The 25,551-nt window shown below is 38.1% G+C and overlaps 1 protein-coding gene across 3 annotated transcripts in view; it reads right to left on the reverse strand.

Moving 5' to 3' along the window:
* LOC101470854 (copine-8) overlaps positions 1 to 25,551 on the reverse strand; it is a 94,681-nt gene that overhangs the window by 10,723 nt on the left and 58,407 nt on the right. For 2 of the 3 annotated variants that reach the window (XM_012922809.2, XM_004564462.3), the window contains exons 7-16: positions 21,930 to 21,993; positions 20,558 to 20,661; positions 19,800 to 19,904; positions 17,996 to 18,037; positions 17,086 to 17,161; positions 14,195 to 14,251; positions 12,609 to 12,670; positions 12,276 to 12,322; positions 8,063 to 8,244; positions 2,194 to 2,321 (exon numbers count right to left, since the gene is read on the reverse strand). In XM_012922809.2, coding sequence (XP_012778263.2) covers positions 2,194 to 2,321; positions 8,063 to 8,244; positions 12,276 to 12,322; positions 12,609 to 12,670; positions 14,195 to 14,251; positions 17,086 to 17,161; positions 17,996 to 18,037; positions 19,800 to 19,904; positions 20,558 to 20,661; positions 21,930 to 21,993 — 867 coding nt within the window. Of the gene's footprint in view, positions 1 to 2,193; positions 2,322 to 8,062; positions 8,245 to 12,275; positions 12,323 to 12,608; positions 12,671 to 14,194; positions 14,252 to 17,085; positions 17,162 to 17,995; positions 18,038 to 19,799; positions 19,905 to 20,557; positions 20,662 to 21,929; positions 21,994 to 23,670; positions 23,952 to 25,551 lie in introns of those variants that run through there. The other variant, XM_014409089.3, reaches the window with a different exon arrangement.

Consider the following 25,551-nt stretch of genomic DNA (forward strand, 5'->3'; position numbering starts at 1 on the left):
CACAATGATAATATATATTAAAGAACACACATTTATACCTGTATTTAATTACATACTAAGGAGGAGTAATGCTTTATAAATGATTAAGTAAACACTAATGCCTTACTAATGCTTATTAGTATGTGATTATTATAGCGTATAACATGTTACTTGCAGCATTAAAAGTTAATATAGAAACCCAATTAGTATACAAAGATAAATACTTTGAAATATAGTTTCATGCAGAACAAGTTTATTACATTGACTTCATAACAGTTAAAAAAATACTGTTAAACATGATGGATTCAGCCAATGCCTGCAGAGGTTTTCGTTATATGAACCAAAACTTTTGAAGTGATGTGCCATGGCATTTTGAGACCATACATTAAACAACACTCTTAGGTGAAAACAGTCAAGCAATTAGTGATTTGACGTGACTTGATGCCACTGTTTCTAAGTGCCATCTTCCTGGATTTCAGTCAGATGCTCCACACAAGTGAGGAGTGAACAATGCATCTATTCTCAGGCTGAGTGGGCGGACGACGCTTGCAGAGATGGGATTTGAAAGCCGATGATGAAAGGGGGGGGAAAGTGCTTGTTACAGTCAATCTTGAGGATCATGAGACAAGATCTGGCAATAGAGGATGTCAGGTGGGAGTTGGAAGACACAGAACTAGGAAACAGCACGTAACTTTCTATCGGTGATTTTTTTGTGTGAATTGAGTAAGTGCAGCTGACAGCTTTCAGTATCTGCTAAAGGTATTACTTGTTTTAAATATTTGAAACCTTTAGAAGAGCATATTTGCTGATCCAGTGAAAAGTCAACTTGGTATGTCTCACGCTGATCTGGTTTCGAACTCTTTAACACTGAAGCATAGGGAATTTTCTATTTATGGCTCTTGGGATGGCCAGAAAGGGATTTATCTATTGTATATCTGTGAAGCGGTAGGAGGTGTGACATTTACTGTTATTCACAGCAGTGGTGCCAGCAATCATAATCCTGTATGCACTGAGCTTATAAATGTTATTTTAAAACTATGTTCAAAAGAACAGTTTAAGAACTTTAAGTCTAATCTTTGGATTCAGTAAATGATTCAATCGATGGCTTTTTGGAAAAAGAAAGGAAACTACTCTATACGATAATTATAGTTATACATTAAAAGATTTATCGGGCGATTAAAATTTGAAAAAAATAAATTAAATTCAAGCTTTTCTGTAAATTTCAATCATTCTGAATACTAATCAAAAACTTTATATGCTCAAATATTTGTCTTTATATGACTTTACAGTAAGAGCGTGAATGTTTTTCTTCATTTTTTGTATCTTTACCAAATTACAGATCCTGATTCATTTTGATGGTGGCAATGACCAATAACATATTCAGGCTTTTATCTTTGATAGTCTGACGCAGATTTCAATGTGCAAAAGAATAGCCGTAAAGAGGGTTGATGAACCATTTTTTAAAAAGATATATCCAGAAAAGTATTAGAACCTAAAATTTTTACAGCACTCATTATATATGTTTTAACAACTGAGTAGGAATAGTAGTAGTGGTATGCCCGTGTTTATTTCAGAATGATGGAATGAGCCGACCATCATGAAATTAGAAGTGATGCTGAGCCTTGTATAGACTTTTGACAACATGGAGATGCAGAATGAACTTCGAAGTTGATTTCAATTATTTTTTAATTTATCATCTGGCTTTTTGATTGTATAATGTAGCAGCTTGGTTTGGTGTTATTACTACATATAGCTGATACTTTCTGTATTGCTGCTAAATAAGGGAATCCTGCTTAATGCCAACTGTTTGTATACTATGAAAACACTGAGTCACACTGCCATTTCTTCAGAGGTGCATCTCAGCTGTTTTCTCTTTTTTCTTCAAATCTCATTAGCTCCTATTCTTGCTCCTCAAGCCAGTCTATCAGCCACTGTGCAGGCTAGAAGCAGACTTCTGCTGAAAGCACTGTGATGACCACTTTGCATGTTCAAACCACCACAGCAGGTATTGATTCCTCTCAGGTGATGGTGCTGTTAGCACATTTATCCCCATCTTTTCCCTCCACTTAAAGCTGTAACTTCACCAAGGCTGATTAATCTTTTAGGAATCTTTCCTGCTGAGCTGCACAATTCTTGGTGACATGGTGCTTAATGACATTAACACGTGTCAGACCACATGTTTCACATCCCTCGGTGTATTTATAATGGACGTACCTGGCCACATGGTTAATAACAGGGGAGAAGTGGGTGGGTCCATAAAGACGTACACTCTTGAGACTCTGGTAATAGGCCTCCATCACACCCTCAATACCAGTGCAGTATGGGTTCTGTGGATTACCATTCTGCACAAAAACACAAAGATGTGAATGAGTTAACAATAAGACATTCAGAAATTTCATCTGCACAAAAGGCCCTTGGAAGATTTTAGAGTCACTAATAAAAAACTCAAATATGCAGTCTAAGTCATCTTGTCACAGCAAAAAAGAGCCTTAAATTTCTACTTAACATATTTAAGACAGTTGGCAGTGCAGTGGATAGTGCTACTGTGTCACAGCAAGAAGATTTAGGTTTGAACCTGCCTGGGGACTGTCTGCAGGGTTTGCATGTTCTCTTTGTGGGTGCTCTCCAGATGCTCCCGTATCCTCCCACAGTCCAAAGACAGACACGTGAGGTTAATTTGTGATTCTAAATTGTGGATGAACAGGTTTCTCTCTCTCTCTGTGTATTAGCTTTCTTGCCTGACAGCAACCTGAACAGTGTGTCTCGCCTCTATGTCAATGTCAATTTTGTGTTATCCCTGTAACGCAAAGTGTACTGTTTTTGATACAGGAGTCTGGGAGTTTTTGAGACCTCTAAACCATTAGATTTTTTTCCCCTGAAAACCTGAATAAATAAATTGCAAAAAATGCCAAATGTAGCAAAAATGATACCAATTAAAACTCAGCAGGTTCTCTAAATTCTCACTTTCAGACAGTTCTTTCTACACTTAGCTCTCGATGATGTCAAAAAGTAGATTTTCTTAACATGTTAATCAAAGTAACACAACTCTGGCTGTAAGCCCCATCCACCTGATGTTCAGACCTCCTTTGTAAGACAGGAAGTCATTCAGAAAAGCATTAAAGAAGGAAGGGATCTTAAGGAACTGCACTAAGGATCAAGAGTAGGAGGATAAAAACAAAAAGAGATGCAATTTAACGGGCGATTTGTAAACCTGCGTTTACAGTAACATCAAATGTTAAATGCCCCAAATTAATTACAGATTATATTGACATATATTTCGTTGATATGTGTTGATATGTTCACAGCACCATAGGCTAAACGTTTACACATCCTGTCACCTTCACTGATTTGATCTCAATGTTTATTCAAAGGCACTCAGTGTCTCGATTGTAGCATGTATCTAACATCAGGCATTAAACTAAATGAAATTATATTGCAAAGTGTTTTGATATTTGAAGACACTTCCTTATTGCTAAAAGGAATAATAAAAACATCACCATGCTGCAGGGAAACAAAATATAAAGTTGTATTAAATTTGATCTCCCTGGACTGGGACAGAGTTATAATTAATTATCATAACGAACATGTTCGGATGCAAAGTGTCAAACAACAGGATTCCCTGTTAGCATATTGAGAGACGTGAAAAGTGGTCAACCCGGGGCCAAAACATCGATAATACTCCAATATTAACACCAAGTGTAAAAGATCTTTTAAGGATGCAGAATCTCAGCTAGACTTATAAATTACATAGTTTAAGGAAGGCTTTAATCCTTCTTTTGCATCAGTTCGGTAAATGGTATCCTCAGGCAAGTTGGAGCTGCAGTGTTAGTTATAAAAAGATCAAACATGATGATAATTTGTATTAGACTCTGACATAAGCCCATCCTCTGGCTTCTTCCTCTGTGTCTCCCACATCTGTAATATTAAAATATTAAATCTGTGCCTGGTTGACTGCTTTTGGAGGCCCAAAAGAAAGTCGCAAAAAAGGAAACAATGCATTATTTAAACTACCCATATGTTTTAGGCTTTCAATTATCTGAGTAAGAAACCATCCTCACTAACTCTGCTTGGCTACCCATGAGTACGAACAGTGCACATGAGACTCCATTGTTTTGTAAATGGAGCTTGCATAATTAACGTCAGATTCAGTGGTGGCCTTCTCCCACTGTGGCTACACAGCTGTAGCCTTCCTCTTTAAGAGCTGACTCAGTCAGATCCTCAATCGTTAAATTAATGCATGTGTGCCTTTAGGGAGTAGCCGATGCTGAGCAGCTGTAATGGCTGTAAATGCCTCTGGAGCAACATCTGGAGGTGAGAGTCGACCAAGAAGAGATTATGTGCGGCTTGAGTAATGGTCAGGATGTCTACAGCCCTAGAGCACTTGACACTGGCAGAGTGGTAGAGACAAATGGATGAGTGGAATAAGGAGAGATGAACAGTCAAAAGCACAACTATTTCTACTCAATATGAACAATGTGGGATCTCAACCCTAAGTTTAAAGCTACAGTAGGTCAAATCTTCACTGCTGCATGTCAGTAGAATGCCCCTACCCATTTGAGTGCATTACCTTGTTGTCAGCCCACTGTATACCTCAGCTGTCAATGCTGGGTGAGAAGCGTATTTACTCGGGAAAAGGCTGTAAAACTTTGTGGAAGGAGTCAGATACAGATCAATGAGTCTGAGAAGCTCACCTCTGTCCGATTACAGCAAAGCTAAAATGAGTTGCTGAGAACATGCTGAGGTTTTCTGTCAGTAAGATGCTCATATGCTGTGAGAATGTAATCAAACTCTTTATCAGAGGGAAAGTATGATTTTTAGGACACTTGACTATAACATTAGCGAGAGCAATGTTAGCTTACAACCAGCTGTTGTTGTTTAGTCAGCTCTTTTTTAGCTGTTCAGGTCACATGTCTTATCTGCTGACAATATCGTGGAATAAACTTATGCACGCTGTTAGAGCCCTGACTTCAGTTTAGGAGATGAGGCTTGATGTGAGGAGGAAGAGGATACTATATTTTTTAGATACCACTGGCATTTTCTTATTTTTTGCAATTTAATTTCTTTAGTGAGAGGGACTCCTTCTCCAAAGGTAAAACAGAGCTACTTTATATCTTTAGTCTGAAGGTGCAGGCACAAATTGAAATGTCAGCACGCAAACTCCTACAGCCTCTCTTCTCCTCTGCCTTGTTTTGTTTATGGAGCCATTTTATAGCCACGTACATAAAACACAATTAGTCAGAAACTAGAAGTTCTTTCTGCCGACTGTATTTATACACGGTGGAGGGATATGGCAGCTTCCACAAAGTACAAACCTGCTCCAATCTATTTTAATGAATTAATCATAGGTTTATGAGAAGGTACCAATTTCCTAGACACAATTACACACAAATCGATGTAAATTTATCAGAATCCTTTAAAAAATTAATCTCAAAAAATTACCTTCAGCGACTGCAATAATCCTTTCTGTATAATACTAAGTGCAATAATCCTTTCTGTCATCGTTGTATTTTTACTCAGTTGTATATAGTATTTGTATTTGTATTCTATTTTTATCTTATTGTATATTTATTTTATTTTATTCTACTGTATATAGTATTTTATTTTATTCTATTCTGTACAGTTGTGTACTGTATTTATTCTTATTGTATTCTAATTTTTGCCTCATAACTTTTGCACTGTCCACTTCCTGCTGTGACAAAACAAATTTCCCACGTGTGGGACTAATAAAGGTTATCTTATCTTATCTACAATACAAATGAGAGGGTCTGGGAAAAAAGTGCAAAAGTTACATCCATCAATTCCAGACTTGAACCTTTCCCAGCTGACACTGACAGATCATCAGTCCATCGCAGTACTAACACAGAGGCAGACACCCAGACATGCACAACTGCAGCCAATAAGGAATCATCGCTGAACCTAACTGGAGGAGATTCATGAGGTAATTCATGAACCAAGAACCAACCAAAATCTTCATGCTGTGAACTGACAGTGCCAGTCACTGCATCACAGTTACAGTTCAAAAAAGTCTTAACGTTACCAAATTTCATAATGTTGATGGTATAAAACTAAAAATGGTCCTTAGAAGCTAACTGTCACGGTTCTGGGTCATGTTGACCCAGCTTTCTGTTTCTTGTATTTTGGTGTTTTTCTAGATTAGGATTTATGTTCTGATTGATCAGTGATACTGTTTTGATTATGATTATTATTTAGTAGGTTTTGTTCAGTGTCAAGTCTGTCTCTGTCTAGTCCGTGTCTTGGTAAAGTGTGTTTTGTTTCCTGTTTTACTTTGAAGGTTCTTGTTCCTGTCTGATGTCAGTGTTCCAGCTTTGCTCTCCCTGTCTCGTTAGGTCTTATTCCTCCCAGCTGTGTTCCCCTTCTGTCTCTAATTCCTTGATGACTCCCTCAGTGTATTTAAGCCCAGTGTGTCTTTGTGTCAGTGTCGCGTCGTTAACGTCTACTCACCCTCACGTTAACCCCGCCTGCCCGCCCAGTTTAGTTAACTTTATGTTCCTTTTCTGCCCAGCAATAAAGCTGAGTGTTTTGAGTTTACATCTGCCTCCGAGTCCTGCATTTTGGGTTCTTCCTCCCTGCCTGCCTTCACACAGCCATGACACTAACTAGACATAGTAAATCAGTTAATTTGCACTGTCTTTGGTTTAATAAAATAAAATGCAGCCTACAATCTGCCCATTTTCAACAGAAAAAAGATTGATACAAAGAAATTAAACTACAGTTAAAATACTATGTCACTCTTGTATGACTAACAGTGGCCTTATACAAATAATAAAAAAAATAAACTTGGCATGTTATCACACCTAAAAACAAACTCACTTGGCTCTTTTGGCTTCTATCTCCACAGTGCGCAGGCAGTTTGGATGCTGTGTACACGTTTTTGGACAGCAGCACTGACCACCCACCAATATATTTGTTCACTGTAACACCAAGTATGTAAGAGAGTGCCTGTTTGAAAGTGTTTTTTGTTGGATTTTCGAAAAGTTTTCTTTTTTAACTTGCATGCAGTATTACGTTATGTTTTAGATGTCGCTTTAGTTTTCTTGTGGTCTCAGTGTGACTGACAGACTCCTCCAGCTGGCACCAAAGATATGAAAAGATTTGCTTTCGCAGCCGTATTCAACAGCAGTTTGAGGACAGGCCAAATCTTTTATTCTGCCAGTTCTAATGATGTTCATCAAATCAGCACTGAATTTCACAAGACCCGTCACAAAGCAAGGCTTTATTTCCTTTGGTCAAAAACATTGTTTGGTTGGAATCTCACATAACACAAGATTTAATTATCAGATGAATTGTGGCTTTGTGAAGGACTGAAAACATCTCCAGCGTATGCCTCACTTCTTGCCCAGTGTCAGATCCAACAGACTACAAAAATGACAAGATTTCCAGAGGATGAAACCACGCTCTTTGACGGTTCCTCACCTTGTCAGGTCAAGTTTCTTAGTAACTGATTATCATATAATTCACAGATGGACTGGCACTAATATTAAAGACACTGTTGCTTCCCATGCAATTAAATTTATCCTGTACTTTGATATATTACCAAATAGCAAACATAAAAGTATATTTGTGTTAAGTGCTAATTAAGAAATGTTAGCACACTAGCACGTTACACTGTGAGGACCAAAGCAGATGCTAACATTTAGCATGACACATGTTAACTTTAGCTCAAACTGAGGCCATGTCTATGCACAGCTTTAAAGAGTTGGTAATAGAGGCTTAGATCCTTGCTTCACTTTATTATTTAAAGTTTCATTACTGCCTAAAGAAAGGTTTTGCAGTGTTAAGACTAAAACCTTAAAACGTTACTCAAATGGAACTTGGAATCCAATAATTTCCCGTGTCAATTATTAAGCAAACAAGAAGTAAACAATATACTGTCAGTCAACCCTTCATCATTTTTCAACATCTTACGTGGAAGAAACAACATAACGTTTGCATGTTTAATCCAGGTTTAGACTGTATGTGCCTAAACATAATACAGAAGAAAAAATGGAGCAAAGCTTTTTTTTCATGTATGTATCTGGACAAATGGATGGCTGGATATGAAGAAAAAAAACGATGTCCTCACCAGGGCAAACTCATGTGAGACCCGTCCATCTGGGGGAAGCTTGGCACCAAAACCCAGCGCGGGAAACATCTTGTCGCTGTCGTAGTCCTGGATGATCTCACCGACAGCCCGCAGTGCCATGGCATAGTCATTTAGCTGGTAAGGGCTCATGTAATGGAGTGAGGTGGGCTGGGATGGGTTGCCTGGGACCCGAATGGTTCAACAAAATAAAACACACATCAGCATCACACTGTAATTATGCCTGCTCCCCCTGGGCTGTGAGTCATATTGAAATAAAAAGGAGGAGAGAAGGTGAAAGGGGTTAAATTGCAGACAGACATTTCTGCAAGGCACAGCTGCACTGGAGGAAGAAACAATCTCAGTGGCTGCCTCACACCTCAGTGGGTCATACAATTTCCCCAAATATTGCAGGATAGATAGGCAACATGAAACGTACTGTAGTCATTTTAAACTTACAAGATATTGAGCCGATCCTTCAGAGCTTTATTCCAATTTGCACAAACTAATGAAATAAGCAAAAACTGACAATATTCTTGTGTATAAATTTCAAAAGCCACTCCTGACAATTAAATAATCAAACCCAATAATGGCAAAACTGGTATTAAATAAAGCCCATCGTAAATTGTGTCCTATTTATTTAAGAATAGCTACATGAAAGAAAAGTTAATATAACGACGAGAGCAAAGACCAAAAATCATGTGTTATTTGATTTTTGTTACAATGTGAACATCAAAACCAAAAATATTTACATTTTCTCAAATTAGCTCGTAACTTATGGACCCTGTCAGGCAGTTTGGATTCATTTATTTACCACATAGATCTATTTTTAAATAGTTCAGTAATTAACTCTTAAACTATTGGCTCTTTCAACCTGAAGCAAACATTACTGAATTTAATCGTAAGCAGTTACAAAACTGTAAGGCTAAAATGAAAAACCTTAGGCTCTATGGACTGGGTAGAATTTAACAGCCTTGAGAACAGATCACAGATATTATAAAAGAAGCAACAGCACTCGGGATGAGGATAAAGACAGTGGCCTTTCCCACCTGCACATAAAGACCCAATTAGCGGGCAAAACAGGAAACATGAGAGCCAATCGTGTTTCTTAGTAACTGATTGTCATATAATTCACGGATATAATCCAAGACACTATTGCTTCCCATGCAATTAAATTTATTCTGTACTTTGATATATTACCAAACAAATGTAAATGTTTGTACAAATATACTTTTACGTTTGCAAATGTAAAAGTATATTTGTATTAAGTGCTAATTAAGAAATGTTAGCATACTAGCACGTTACACTATGAGGACCAAAGCAGATGCTAACATTTAGCATGTGTTGCTGCACTAACGCGTGCACATAACATACGTTCACAAGAGTTTGTTATGCTGCTCACTATCATGGTGAAGGTTTTTGTCAAATCTTTTTTGTTTCATCGCATTTCTGGCCTTTGTACAAAATCTTTTTGTGGACATTACCAAAGTCCTGAAGCTAATCTTTATTTCATTTATGTTCCAACTGTCACAACTACAGTCCTCCCTTATTCATTTTCTTGCGGGCTTTGAAAGAACTGTCCAAATAACTGCTTGAATGTGTTACCAAGACAGCGTATGTGACGCGAGGCTTGCTTTTTGAACGACTGTCACCATTACAGAGTGAAATTTGAAAAACTGAGAATACTGATAAATGCAAATTTAAGACTAAATAACAGCCTTACACCAGTGAGCCAGTTATATTAATGTTGTTGAAGCTGCGCTAAAAAGTAGAGTGAAGACTGTACTAGAGCAGCGGTCCCCAACCCCCGGGCCTCGAACCGGTACCGGTCCGTGAGTCGTTTGGTACCGGGCCGCGAGAGTTGAGGCTCAGGTGTGAAATGTGTGGTTTTCAGGGTTTTTATCGGTTTTCAGCGTTATTTTGTTATCGTTTTTATCGTTAACTCTGTTTTCCTGGGTCTTTTCACGTGTGTTATGAATAAATCTTCTTTTTTTCGGTACCGGTACTAGTTTTATTTTGTTGTATTTATCCGCGACACCTTAAAGGCCGGTCTGTGAAAATATTGTCGGGCATAAACTGGTCCGTGGTGCAAAAAAGGTTGGGGACCGCTGTACTAGAGGACCTATTCTAGGCCCCTTTCAGCTTCAGATTAATGCACATTGAGGTGGTTCTCCATCTAACATTTGCAACAGCAGGATGGTGTATGTGAGCATGAATCCAAATAACCGACAGTATTTGGAAGCTGTGGCGGCGAGGAGGTCACTCATACTATAAATCTTGCACCCCTTACAGGACTATGCGGTGACACATCTGCCAGATAATAATAATAATAATAATAATAATAATAATAATTAGAAAACCAAGGGTGCTCTGTGGCCCAGATGAACATGCTGTATTAGATTTGGGTCACAATAATAATATTCATTTGAAATGAGTTCAGCGTTGGCTTTGGGTTTGAGAAAACTTGTAGCCTACGGCTTTGTTTGCGCAACATTATTAAAGAAATGAGACAGCTGTAACAGTCTGGAACAACCTGTTTTACAAATAGGATCAAAGAAAAACTAATGAAGATAATATGCATACATTATAAATAGATGCACCACACCACTATTATTTTACAGTGTGGGAGCTGCTTTGATGGCAGCACAGAAACTCATTAATATCTCTTGTGGCAGAAAGAAGTCTCTAAAATTGTATAACATATATTGACTCACTAAATCATCTTTTGCTGAAATGAGAACATTACTCATCCCTGACAAAGTCATCCGTGCAGAATAGCTCATTTTGTTTGTCTGACGTTAAGTTGTTCTGATAAATGCATTGTGGTTTTCCTGTGGGTTTTATAAACCGCCACTACATGAACACAACAATCTAAACTGAAAATAAATTTGGGCAAAATGTGGGAGTAATGGCTTTCGTTCTCCAGAGAGGCAGAAACTTTTGGCTAACAAGTAAAATCAAGCTGAGCTCAGAGATTTAGAGCAACAGATAGCGTTCTAATAATTATCCAGCTTTCAGCTGTTCTATCTTCTTAGTCAAGTTAAGGGGTGAAGAGCCATCAAATGAGCGGATAAGCAGTCTCTTAAAGGTTCAAATCATATAAAGATCTGATCGTTAGCCTGCAACATTTTATCTGTTGATACTAGGGCTGCCACAAACGATTATTTTGATAGTCGACTAGTCACCGATTATTTTTGCGATTAGTCGACTAATCAGATCATCATCCATTGGACGTAAAACTACAGCTTATTGCACCAGCAGCATCTGCTCTTATAACTATCATTAGCTTACAGCTTTAAGTGTTTAAGGTCTGTGCTAACTAAAAATAAAGACAAGATGATAGTTTATTAAATTTTAATGAAATTTGCAGATTGTTTCGGTGAAGTTTAATAAACTCCTTGCTATCTAAAATATAACAGGACACTGGAGTATATTCTGGAGCATCTCACACTTCTGATAATCAGCTGTCTGCTTGATGTTTATTCAGCTGTGTAAAAACTATAACTTTAATCTCAGACAAACTGATTTACTCAGGAACAAATAAAATACTAAAAAAAAAGCCAAACAATAACATTTTAAGTTATCTAAGTGACTCATATATATATTTAACCTGAGTAGCGAAAGACAGCGGTGGGTTTGAAAACGATTTGCGGGGAGTCCGGTGTTCTCACGGCGCTAGTGAGCCTAGCCCCCGGCTCGCTAACGAGCTAGTGGGTAACAGATGTCTCCGAAAACGTCGGAGCACTTTTGGAAAATATGTGGTGTCCTGATAAACTGAGCCGATATTTGAGGTTTACACAGCTACATTCTCGCCTGAAAATATGTTAAACGTTTATTTTGTGACCCAGAAAGAATAATAAGAGTAATATTAAAACTAACTAGCTGCCGCCATTGTTGGAAACTGCGCTGGGCCGCGCTATGAATTCTGGGACACAGCTGCTTCTCTTCTTCTTCGGGGTTTAACGGTAGCTGACATCCTTGTACATGCAATGCTGCCATCTTCTGTTTCAGTCCGTTATTACACTCTTAAATCCTGCCACTTATTCCTGCGTCTTTTGTGATCTTACAAAGCTTCAAACGACGCGTCGACTATTAAATCAGTCGTCGACGATTTTGATAGTCGACGTAATCGTGACTAGTCGACAAATCGTGGCAGCCCTAGTTGATACACTAAAGAGATTTCAATAATATGTGGGCAGAGCTTTAAAACACTCACCATTTGATGCTGTGAAATCAATTGCCACTGTGAAATTAATCTGAGTCCTACAAGAAATAAAAGAACAGAATAAATAAGTCACATGAGGAGAAACAGAGAGCCATCAGTCGAGCCAGATTATATGATAGCATGTTTCAAAGCACGCAGCATGAGCAATTAAGCAGCAGGTTATCGGCAGCTGTCTGTCTTCATTTTGGAAGTGGGAGATAAAAGGCAGCGGAAGTCCTCTCTGCTGCGTCTACACTGCTAACTCCAGGCCATTCAGAATTTAATGATGACATTAATGTTGCTGCCTAATTGAGTACTGTATGTTATCAATTATTGTGACCTTACCCGCCTCTGATGTAGTCCAGGAAAGACAGCTCAGTGTCCACCAGGCAGGACAGCAGAGTGACCTGCAGGCAGACATGTGCACCAATTAGACAGGAAGTACTTGTGCAGTGTGAATCTGTCACTGTAGCACCTGATTCTCTGATGAGACATTTTTACACCACTAATCAAATGTTTCTAACATTTATTTTTTAGGGCTGTGATCTTTTCTGTTTTGCTCCACTGTGGTTTTTATGCTATTTTATAATTCTAATAGTATTTTATTAAGCTAAAACTAAATAAGACTAAACACACCAACACATGCAGAGATGACATAAAAAAATCCTAATCTGGTTTATTTTCTCTATCTGCGTGTGTGTGTGGTGGGGGGGTCTCTTTTGAACCCAGATGAGCATGTAACATCACCACAAAAATTCTGCACTGGGAGCTTCATGTCAAGCAGCTCCCATAGAAGCAAAGTGCAGGTGGCTCAGAACTTTTTCAGCTCATGGTACAGATGACAAGGTGTGTGTCGAGATGCCAGAATTAAGGTAAAACCATAAAGGAGAATCAAGAAGTGCTGAGAGCGAAAAACCCCACCAAGGCAGCACGTTCTCTAGGCAGTATTTACTTTTAAGGAAACTGCCTTGTATTTTCTATATGTTGATTTTATTTTCTTTGTTCTTGTAGTTCAGTAAAAAATAATGTAATTTTGGTCAACTTGAAACAAAGACAGATGTGAAATGTTAGAGTGAGGTCAGAGGTCAAATATGATATGATATTTTAATGTAAACTATAATGTGATATTTAGAGTCCACATAAACCAGCAGCATTTCCTACATGTTGGTAACAAAAACAAAGTCAGCAGAATTTTAAATGTAGTTTTAAACATAAAAGACATTTTATGAGTTTTACATGTTTGACCTTGAAGAAGAAAGAAAGAAGTCCAAGTAATGTGATATTTAGGATCAGTATATATCATTATATAATTCTCTATATGCCAATGTTTTGTCAAAACAAACAATGGCAGTAAGAAATAGTTTAACCATATATATAGTATCATTATATAGACTTAGACCTTGAAGGAGAGGTCAGAGGTCAAATGTGAAATATTTCAAATTGTTATCCAGTACATTCCATATGAGGACAATATACTTGTAAAAATTACAGTTTTTAAGTTATAAGACTTTTTTAACTAATAAAATATTAAGTTGACCTTGAAAACAGTGGATGTAAGCCGATTCTTAATGGACTGTTAATATGACGTTTGCACCACTGTAAGGAAAATATGAGAAAACAAACCAAACATTTCTGAACATTGAGGGGGATATTTGAGAAAATAACCTGAGATAAAATCCTCTATACATCTCACCAATAAAAAAAATCCATTTTTGATAGGGCACTTTAATCCTTAAGTTTAGCGATGATAACAGTAAACATCAGATGCTTCACGCACATAAAAATGAGGATGGCACTGTTATGATATTGCAGAAGAAAGGTTTTAGGGAACACTGGAAGTACAGAATTTATATGGCATCACTTTGTATCGGTACATGGCATGAAAGTTCAGCCAACATATTAGGACAACTTGAGTAACAATAACAGCATACCGTTCCTGAGTTTTGGTACTTTTTCTTCTTCTTCCCCTTCTTCTTTGGATTTAGCACCTGTGTAGAAATCAGTTTGAATCATCAAAACAGATTATTCCATAAATTAAAACACATGCCTTCTTAAAACTAAACATGTCTGAATCTCCATCAGCACACTGCAGTGGGTGTTACTGATGGAAATAGCTCTGTTTACTCTCCCTCTTCAGATTCATGTATTCCAAATGCCACAGGACACTGCTTCCAATAGAGGCTTCCAACAGAGTGTACACACTCCCCAAACATTTTTCAGAACATGTTCACACACTTCATTTTGTATTCTATTACTTGTCCTCTGCTCAAGGAACAATTGATTTTCTCTGTTTTGGAGAAAATTAAAAACTGAGCTAAGGATTGATGAAGCTGAAGACAGCACTGGTCTAAATGATTTGATAACCCCCAGTTACATCACACGAGAGTGGAGAGAGCACCCTGCTCTCCCCACATCTATTCTCCAGATTATGCTTCATAGTTTTACTGACTCTTAACTTTCAGTGATTTATGCTTAGCTCGAACACAGCTGATACACCAGTCAGCAAACTGCAACGAGGACAAGAGGGAAGCACAGCCTTTTAGGGAACTTGCTTAACAGCGTGCAGTACACATATTAGTGAGTTCCATCTGGATGGCTGTATATCAGCCTGTTAATCACTGTAATTAAAGAATCCGTGTATAATCCCAGCTATAATGCTCCATTTCAGTCTTTGGAATACAAATGAACACAACAATAAAGTGAGTCTTTTACATTTTAGATCATTATGTGAGCTACAAATAAATAACAAGAGCAATCAAAGACTGTATAGAAAAGACTATTTCTACCATTGTTTTCTTTTTACAATTTGCTCGTTCAAATATGATGTGAAATTAGCAATTTTGTCCTATCAAGCAATGCTGAAGAACTCTTGCCAAAATTGTTGGATCCAGACTAGAAATTCACTTCTAACTTGCCCTAAACGCCACCTCACGATCAAGCAGAAAGATATCCTTGAACCCTGAAACAAACCTCCTTGGGACAGGCAAAAACTGCTGAAAACTATAGGAAGATAATATACACTCCCACTGGTGAGAAATGACACTTGAAGGTGGCTCTAGAAAATGTTGACTCGGACAAAACTCAAACATAACGTAAAATATGCAACTCAGAACATGTGCACCTGGTATTATAAACTACCGGATCAAGGTGATGCATCGTATACTGACAATCCACGAGCGTAAGAGCAGTCAGATTCCAACCTCTGATGAATGTGTTTGTCTGGTTTTATTCATCTAGCTTTCTGGCCCCAGGGGGAAGAGAGACAAAACTTATGTTCACATTACACAGAAAAAAATGACTTTTCCTGACTTTGAGCCTGTGCTCACGCTGCAGTGTGTGGGGAAAAACTACTGTAAATGTTCTTCTGTATGGACGCAATGCTGTGATTAAAGATAGAAGTGAGCCTCATCCGACCCACTTCAGTCCCACAGACCTGCAGTTCTTTACTCTAGTATTCCAGTTTTTCATGATAATGTCAATTATTTTTATTTAATGACTTGATATCATTACTTAGCTGTTTCTTTTTATTTAGTGCTTTGTAGCCTATAAAATTTTATTAGATCGAAGTATTTACTTTATTTGTCATGGCACCAAATTTAAAGTATTAAACCTTAATGGCACTGAGGTTGAAAAATACAGCTGTCCTGAGCATGGCATGAACTAAATCATTTGTTTAAACTGTGTGACCACAGTTGGTTTCAACTTGAAAATATAGCATGAAAAATGTGTACTTTAAATCAGTGAAAAGTGAATGAATCCAACAATAATTTTCTAATCTTTTGTAGACTGACCACAACGTAGAAGCTTTCCAGATCACATGTCCTCCTGGTATTGCTCTAATTATTGTGCAGCTTCTGTTGTATACTAACTGTTGTACAGAGATTACGCTATAAATGCTTTGAAGTTGCACAATGTGTCCTATATTCAAGTGAAAAACTACATGCGTTTGAATTATTTCCACTTTTTTCAAAGCATTCTCTTTGTTAAAAATGCCCGATCTCCTGCATGGACTAGTTAAAATGTTTGTGAGGATATTTTTTAATAACAACTTGCCTCGGGTATGTTCAGTTTGAAAATGGGGCACAGCATTTTGCTGTTTCCAGGTTGAATGACATGTTTTATTTAAACATTGTGCAACGGCATGCAACAGTGGGTAACAGTCTCTGAAGCATGTTTTATTCTCGTTCAGTGGGTGTATCAGAGAGTATTACCCTTACAGTGTTGACACGTAAGCTGTGTAAACCCCTCACATTAATAATATGTTAACACCGCTCTATGAGCTCAAATAGCTGTTTGAAGGTTCATGTCTTGGTTAGATATCTGGATCAGGTGACCCTGAATCCTCCCTTAGTTATTCTGCAATAGGTGTAGGCTGCTGGAGGATTCCCATGATGCACTGAGTGTTTCTTCTTCAGACACCTTTCTCACTCACTATGTGTTAATAGACCGCTCTCCACTGAATCATGCTTGTTATTGATCTCTGTCTCTCTTCCACAGCATGTCTTCTATCCTGTCTTCCTTCTCTCACCCCAACCGGTTGCAGCAGATGGCCCCGCCCCTCCCTGAGCCTGGTTCTGCTGGAGGTTTCTTCCTGTTAAAAGGGAGTTTTTCCTTCCCATTGTTGCCAAAGTGCTTGCTCATTGTTGGGTTTTTCTCTCTATGTATGTATTGTAGGGTCTACCTTACAATATAAAGCGCCTTGAGGCGACTGTTGTGATTTGGCGCTGTATAAATAAAACTGAATTGAATTGGATATCTTGATGAGAGAATAATGAATAATTAATATTATGAAAGGTGTGGGGAAAAGGAGTTGGATTATCACCTCATAGACGTGGAACTGTGACTGGCTTCTGGACATTTCCCTGTAGCTTGTACTGAACTCTCCGATGAAATCGTGGCTGTAAGAACACACACAGAGTCACATTAGGCCATTGCTAAAAACAGGAAACACTGTAGTAAAGCTGTGTCAGGAAAAGTAAAAATAATAATAATGACAAGAGGAATGGTCCAAATGCCTGCTAGAGAATAACAGATTGGATCAATTTGTTTGTAGTGTGCATAATATTTGAAGTCTTCTTCAAGGAGCAGGACTATCACTGAGAAGCTCATTGGTTACTGTAGGCGTGGGTGTAGAAACCATTTATGTAATTTCACAGAGATAATCAGCAGAGTTGGAATTCAGGGTCAGATATTAATAGGAGCTCAGGGCAAAACGCCCTTGAAATGTCACAAACTGTGTATGAAATGAACAATGAAGGGGCAAACTGTGCCCCTGAGTACTGGGAATTCACTTGCTTCAAAAGATAAACACGATCTTTATTCCCTGCCTGACACCATGAAGGTAACCATTGAGAGACAGTTCAGAAAATATTAATAATTAATGTGTTGTATATCTGAAGTAGAAGGGAGTGTTGTCACGTGCAGGGCTCTGCTGAGATATTTTTCCGCAGTGTCTACTCTTTAACAGTGAAAAACAAGAGTGTGTATAAGGACATCCACTTTGGAGAGTGGTCTGTTAGCAAAATCCCAAAAGCACTTCCCTACTTTGCACATATGCTCTGATGTTATCAGGGCAGCTTTTTTGGATTTTAAGAACACACAATAACAGTCTCGCTGGTATCTCTCTTTTTAGAATGTAGTTTTAATACATTAAATAATGATACTGCATAAATTCATGGACCATTGCACCACACACTGTAGCTTTAACATGCAGGAAAGCATTGCTCTCTCACCCTCCATCTCTGTCCCAGTCGTACACCTCCACCTTAATGCTCCTGTGCAGAGAAACAAGTGGATTGAGTGAAATCCCATTAAGAAAAATCAATCAGCACCACAGATTTACTATTTTTCTGTTTATAGAGCTGGCCACTGGTCTGTGGAATGCACATGTCCTCAGCAAAGAGAGGAAGTTCTAGACAAACTAAAGAAGTTTCTACATCTCCTTTCTAAGACTACGGTCTGGTAAGCTTTAATGTTTAAATGTATCCAGGTTTAGGTTCCAAATCTTTAATCTGTAGCTGTCACCTTAGAAATAGACACCTGTACAAAGAGTGCACTCTGCAACAAAATAAAATTAAAATGTTAATTACAGCTCTGTGTTCTAACGATTTCTGAAGCATTTAACTGTAACAGTATTGCATTCTACTGTTATATTTTTATGCATGCTCTTTTATGGCACGGCAACTCTTTAATGGCATGCATTTTTAATTTCTCTCTGCTATTTGGGCTGATTGGGACCTGATGAATGTAAAAACAAAGAATTACCTGATTTATTTTTTTTTTAACCTGATTTTTGTTTCTGAAATTCATTTTAAATTTTGATAGAACAGTGGGAGTATAATGTCCTCGTACGAGGATATCAGGCACTTGTAGAGCAAAATTTAGTATTTTGGTCTAGACAACCCAAAATGTGATGTCCACATATGTGGATGCCAGGTCCTAGGAGGTTAAAAATAAATTATCCATGCAACATATCCATGCATTTTTCTGCAAGCTAACAGTAAGGAAGCGCTTTACTTACTTACTACTTATTACTAAATAATTTTTAAAAGGATCTCAAAGGTATGGAAGCCCGTTTCTGCCACTAAATTTAAAAAAAATATATCCATAACTTGATATGTTGATTTATCTTTCTCAAAATTTTGAGTTATTTTCTGGAAATTTTGAGCTAATAACATTAACTCAAAATGTCAAAAAAATTGACTCAAAATTTTGAGTTAATAGCTCAAAATTTCGAGTTAGGGTTGCCAATCGGTAATCTACGTGATTGATGTCATTTCCTTGTTACCCGGAAGCTGAAGCCCTCAGCTACAAATGCTACAGCTAAGTTACCGGTATTACAGCCAGTCATGAACGCACAAATTGCTAATTATTTTCATCGTGGCTTCACAAATGATGGAATCTTTGTGTTATTAGCTGAATCACATGGCCTTGCTATCTACAAACGTACTCTCGAAAGCGCCAGTTTGTTGCGATCCAGTTTTGAGTGCGCATTCCACATAGATTACTGATTGGCAGCGCTAACTCGAAATTTTGAGTTACTTTTCTCAAAATTTTGAGTTAATAAATCAAAATTTCGAGTTATTAAGTCAAAATTGCGAGAAAGATAACTTGAAATTTTGAGATATGGATACTTTTTAAAAATTTAGTAGCAGAAACGGGCTTCCATACAAAGGAGCTCCTAAACATCGCCCAAACATCTAGTTTACCTAAGTCTTGTAAGTCTGTGCCTATTTAGTATTCAAAGGACGATAAAGAGCTAAAAACTTTAACTTTCAGACCAAAACAGAATTAGACACACAAAAAGGAATATTAGCATATACATGAGTTATCAGCCAAATTATTATTTTAAACAAAGTTATTAACCCAGAATTTCTCCATCTGTGCCGCAATAAGAACACAAACAAATCCAAACATGTCTTGGCTTGACTCTGCTTAAAAATATGCTCACCTATATTCCTGTTCCTGTTGTGTATATTAATATTCTCTCCATTTAACTGTAAACATTCATGCATCCCCTTGTGTGTCCTACTATACCTGTCATAGTCACCATTACACAGCGCCCTGACGGGAATTTTAAAAGCCTGCCACACTGGATCCAGAGTATTCTTCACCACCTCTGTTTTGTGGCAGATGGTGTACCTGCGAGACATACAAAGTTAAAGAAAAAGACAAAACAAAAACAAAGCCCTCAGTGCTTCATCTCCTTATCATTGAGGGAGAGCTTCATTTAAAATGCGTTTCAGGAAGCTTGACCCTTAGCTGAAGAAACAGCTTCCAGTTTCTGTTTTATGAGGGATCAGGACTGGCTCTTTGTAACCACGGCTTGCTGCTGTTAAACCCTGCGGCGGAACATTTAGGCTGCATCAGTAAATACCCAGCTGCACTAAAAGAAAATGTGTTAAGTGCGAGACGCTGAAGTCGACTTGAATAAAAGCATCTTCAGGGCAAAGAAACTGCAACCTCCACACGCAGTTTTCACTTAACTCTGTCTTTTCCATCCATCCTCTCTTTATGTTTCTCATGTCAACTCTGTGCTATTATTTCCGCTCACCTCTGCATCTACGGCTTCTGAATGGAAGGCATAAGTCACTCATACAACAGGAAGCATTATGTAACATCACACAGGCGGCTTAGCTCCTACTGTACGTCCTCCGTGTATAAGCTTTTAGAGCATTAACCATCATGCTCGGAGTCTATATGTACTTCAGAAATTTTTGCATGTGTGTTTTTATGTGTATAATAGCTGAGTATGTAATCGCTGGATATCAATAAGAAGTCACTTGTCAACTTACGATCCGTCCTCGTTGCTGCGGTAAAACACAAGAAACGGATCTGATTTTCCGAAGAAATCCTTCTTATCCAGCTTGTTCCCACAAAACTGTAACATCACTGACTCCTAAAGAGGAAGAAAGGGACCAAAACAAACATGACACACTGCCTCAGAAGTGCTCTAAAGACATAAAATATGACCTGCTATTAATACAAAAAGTATTCATATTGGTCAATAGGACGGTGAAGACTTGTGCATGTGTGTTATATATATTTGTTTTGTGTTATTTTCCTTTTGATCCCATGGCTTTTTGTTTCGTGAATTGATTTAATTAATTGAATTGGTTGATTTTATTACACAGTCAACTGGCATCTCTGTCACTTTTATAATTAATTTATCTTTGTAGCAGTTTGCTGCAAAATGGTTCTTTGGTTTTAAAGGATTGACGCTAACACATGGGTCTGACTGTATGATGTTGTACAAAAATGTCAGCAAATAAAAGACTTGAGCCCAGAATATCAGAGAACTTCCCTTGGGAAATATCTGCTTTCTATATTAACTGAATGCTTGGGTGGACAGATTCACTACTGGGAGCACAAGATGATGCCTGCAGCACATTCAGGTTGCACATTTGCACTGTTGCAAGAAGGTCTGCTGTATCTCCCAAAACAGCCTCAAGAGTTTGGAAGAGATACTAGGAGATAGGCACAGGGAGCGCTGGACATGGCTGTACCATGCAGCAGGACCAGTGTCTGCTCTTTTGTGGGAGGAGAAACAGGAGAAGTACTGCCAGAGCCCTACAAAACGCCCTCCAGCAGACTACTCATGTGCATGTTTCTGGCTATATTGTCAGAAACAGACTACATGAGCATGGGATCAGGTCCCAGCATCATTTATTGTGCACACAGCTCAGCACCATTCAGGACAGAGCAAAGGTCTGTGGCCACCTGCAAAACCTGCAAAAGCATTCCAGTTTTAGGGGGGATTTCATTTCATTAGCATCAAAAGCAGGTGAATTAACCAACAATGGATTATGTGTCTCACAGAGGGAGAAGCACAGTTTCTCATTTATAGTTATTGTTAAATATATGAATATATTGACGACACAAGTAACTAGCCTTTCTAACTAAGATGGGGGTATTTGACATTAAATTAAATGCTTTTTTTTTTATCCTTCCAACTCCATAGTGCAAAGTCGTGTGTAAAGCTTATGAATACGTGTATTCTATGTGTGAAACCAATATTAAAATGTTGGACAATTTTAGTTCGATCTGTGTGATTTTTACTTGAAGAAGACAAAATAACCAGAGAATACAGATAAATAAAGCACAGCATCTCAAAGTCCGAAAAGTCCACTTCAAAATGGCCAACAGGTGAACCAAACAGACTCTTACCCTGCAGTTGCTCACTTCTTCTGCTCTCACTATGATAGTGCCACATTTCTTTCCTGGGATTCCACTAGAAAAAAGAAAAACAAAACAGGAAATTGACCGCATTGATTCCAGTGTAAATGCTTTAAATGTAATCTATTTTACACTGTATATGTCTGTTCTATTACTGCATGCATACTATATTTAGTGCTTCACAGTATTATTTGTCATCTTAGTTTTTTTTCTTAGTATATCTATACTACTCATTACATTTTAAACTGCATTTTGTCATTCTAATCTGAAATTGTGAATTCTTGGTTGTTCATCTTCCTGTGGCATTTCTTTTCACCACAGATTGGGGTTTTGGGCAAATATTTATGATAAGAATATTTAAGGTTGATCAGGAGTTTCAGCAAAATGCTGAAAATGAGAGAATTTCAGGAGATGCTGCATCTAATTTCTCCTCTTCATGTTTTCTCTTGCAGTCACTGCCTGATTGCATTTGTAAATATCAATTAATGCTGAATGAAAACCTTCAGAAAAGAACATCAAAGTAATGCAAACCACATCCAGTGACATTTCAGCTGAAATGTTTGTTTGCATCCTGAGCAGGCGAAGCGTAATATTCAGCCAATAAAGCCAAGGGAGGCTGACCACTAAAAATAGACAAAATGAATGCCACAGACCCCGGGCCTGCTCCAGAGTAAGGAAGGGTAGAGATCATTTATTTTGGCTAAGTAATGTCCAGTAATGCCAGAAAGCGCCTTAAACAAATAAGAAAATTGAGAAATTTATGGCTGATCTAAGCAAGTTTTTGACAATTTCTCCATCGCCTGAGATTCACAGGCATCTTTGGATGAACAGGGAAGCTTCAGTGAAATGAAGCCACTGTACATGGAGAGATTGCTCAGTAAGGGGCCAGATGGAAGAAATGGTGAGACAAAGAACAAAAAAGAGATGGACAGAGCCACAGAGAGAAACAGTGGAAGAACACAGTGCATAAATCATGGAGTACAAAAAACTGTAGAGGAAGCCTGACACCATCAGTGCGTGACATCACAAGTGTCACTGAAATGGAATTTTAGTCTGTGATCCCCTTCAGTGCTCACAGTCAGTATCTTACACGTGTGTAAATTAGCCTCAATCTTATGTTCTTTACTGATAAAGCTATATGCTATAAAGCAACTACACCTTCACTCCTAAAAAACTGATTCAATCTTGATGAAACTGGCACATAAATTACCCAGGGTATGTAGCATCAATATGGTGATTGACTCAACATTTACTTTGAATAAAAAGTGCAGGTTTTTTTCTGTGTATTTGTATATAGAAGCTGCAAAATCGAGGCTGTTTAGTGAACATGTGCTGTTTTTACAAACTTAAGTACACAAAGATTCAAAATGAGCTAATATTTTTCTTAAAATGGTACATGTTCTGGTTGTCACTAAGCAAATGACCCATATGCTGTGAGGGTATTGCAGAGAGCTGGGTTTGTATCCTCCCCGGGCCATTTTCTCTCCATCTTCCACTTGCTCTCTCTCCCAGCTTTCCTTTTGCACTCTCAACTCTCCTATCATAATAAAGGCTAAGAATTCCCCAAAAATACTTCTTAAAAATTGTGCATTTTCTCACTTCTGTTCTGTTATTAATAAAATATGGATTTATGAAATTTGCAGTTTACACAGTATTCCATTTTTGGAATTGGCTTTCCAAAACATCTGTGCTGAGCTTTTTCAATGATTACATTTATGTTAGCTTTAATTACCAAGTATCTGGATCTGTGCCATACACCAATACAGTTGCTGGATGTGCCTTGTGTTACGTTACGGTCTAGGCGATGAGGGGGGGAAGTAACAAAATGTGTCCGGGTCAGAAAAAGGAGACAGAGGCAAAATGGATAAATTAAAGAGTTTCATTAAAGTTTCTATTAATATTCAGCTAAAAGAGACGGACAAGCCACTTTCACCATTTAAGGAAAAACAAAACTCAAGCGTTGGTCAATAAAGTAAAACGTAAGTCAAAAAGAGAGAGCAGCTCACTCGCTGTAACCATTCACATGGCACTCTGGCCCAGAGCTCACCTGTCCCTGAGCTTAAATCCCTTTAATTACTGATGTGAGTCAGCTGTGTAAAAGAGAAAGGGTGGCACCTCGGGCAGAAGAGATTGAAGGACACGCCCACACAGGCACCTTCAGGAGGAGGCCCTGCTAGGGCCGTAACACCTTGCTAACAAAGTAAGCTAACTTCAGCCGATAACTTTACATTCTCATCCAAATTTTGTCACTTTTGGCATCCAGAAGTCCAGATGACAACAAATAAAATGCCACATTCAAGGGTTCAAAGAGGTAGTCCAAAAACTAGTCCATCATCCATATACAGTCTATGGTTTACAGTTGTTCTTCTATTTTTGTTGTTGTTGCTGCTTTATTTTTATTTGTATGATCCAGAGCCACTCGACTGAGCAGGAGTGAAATGCTTTCAACTTGGGAAGGAGCACAAACAAAGTAACACACCCACACACACACACACACACACAGCTGCCCAGACTTGCAAATATCAATTGCAGAATAATGACGAATATCTAAAAATATCTTCACAAATCCTAAAAAAGTTACAAATAAAACATGTAGGTGCTAGAAAGAAAGCACAAAGACACAAATAAACACACACAATCACAAATCTAAAAGACAGTGAATGACTACGGGCAGAGATGATTACATAACTTAGTGACAGCAACACATTCTTACATCATATTTCTTGTGTATCATTCTTTAGGAAACCCATTCAGTTCCAACCGCTCGTTGATTCTGACACACACAGACACACACTCACTGACAGAGAGAGACACACACTAATGGATGTAGATGCCAGTATGGCCACTTACTTTCAGCTCACTCAATTTCTCCCTTTCGCTCACTCTAACACACACATATGCACACACAAAAAGGACACCCACTGGAGGACGTGGGGATCAGACCATGGTTGGACAGCTGATGGCTCACTGTCTTTGGTGGAAAATTAAAACAAGACGAACAGGTTCTTTAGTTCTGCTCTGTGGGTTGAAGCTGCAATAATATCAGGATGCAGCTAACAACCAAAAAGAAGTCTGAAGACCTCTTGGAGAATTTACAAGAAAGCTTTCCAAGGAAACTTTGGTCCATGATTTATGAGGAGCCTTCGTGCAGTAAACAAAACTCTCACTTCTGTGTAATTTTAAATTGGGCTGTATTCGTGCAGTCGCCTTGTTTATATTTAAAGTATTATTAATGAAATATTTTTAAAGAACCTTGAACTGTTTTAGATTTTCTAAATACCCATGAAGCATTCAAAACTCATGAGAATATATTAGCAAATGTCTGTACTTTTGACTTCCCCATTTAAGTTAAGACTTACATCTGGATACAAATCTGGATAGCCGATCAACTCCATCTAAAGGTCTGACAATCCACTGCCATGGTTTTTTAAAGTGTGCCCGTGGAGTTGAAATTGTCGCAGACTAAAACGCATTCTGTGCATCACTGAAGTCAATTTGATTATTGTATTTTGTTCTTCGTGAAAAAAAAAAATTAAACTTCTTTCTGGATGTTAGCTGCCTTCTGTTCCATTTATTCTGTTAAGACGATCCTACGTTGATGTCCAAGATCCGG

Source organism: Maylandia zebra, linkage group LG7 (assembly GCF_041146795.1).
Source record: "Maylandia zebra isolate NMK-2024a linkage group LG7, Mzebra_GT3a, whole genome shotgun sequence".
Lineage (NCBI taxonomy): Eukaryota > Metazoa > Chordata > Actinopteri > Cichliformes > Cichlidae > Maylandia > Maylandia zebra.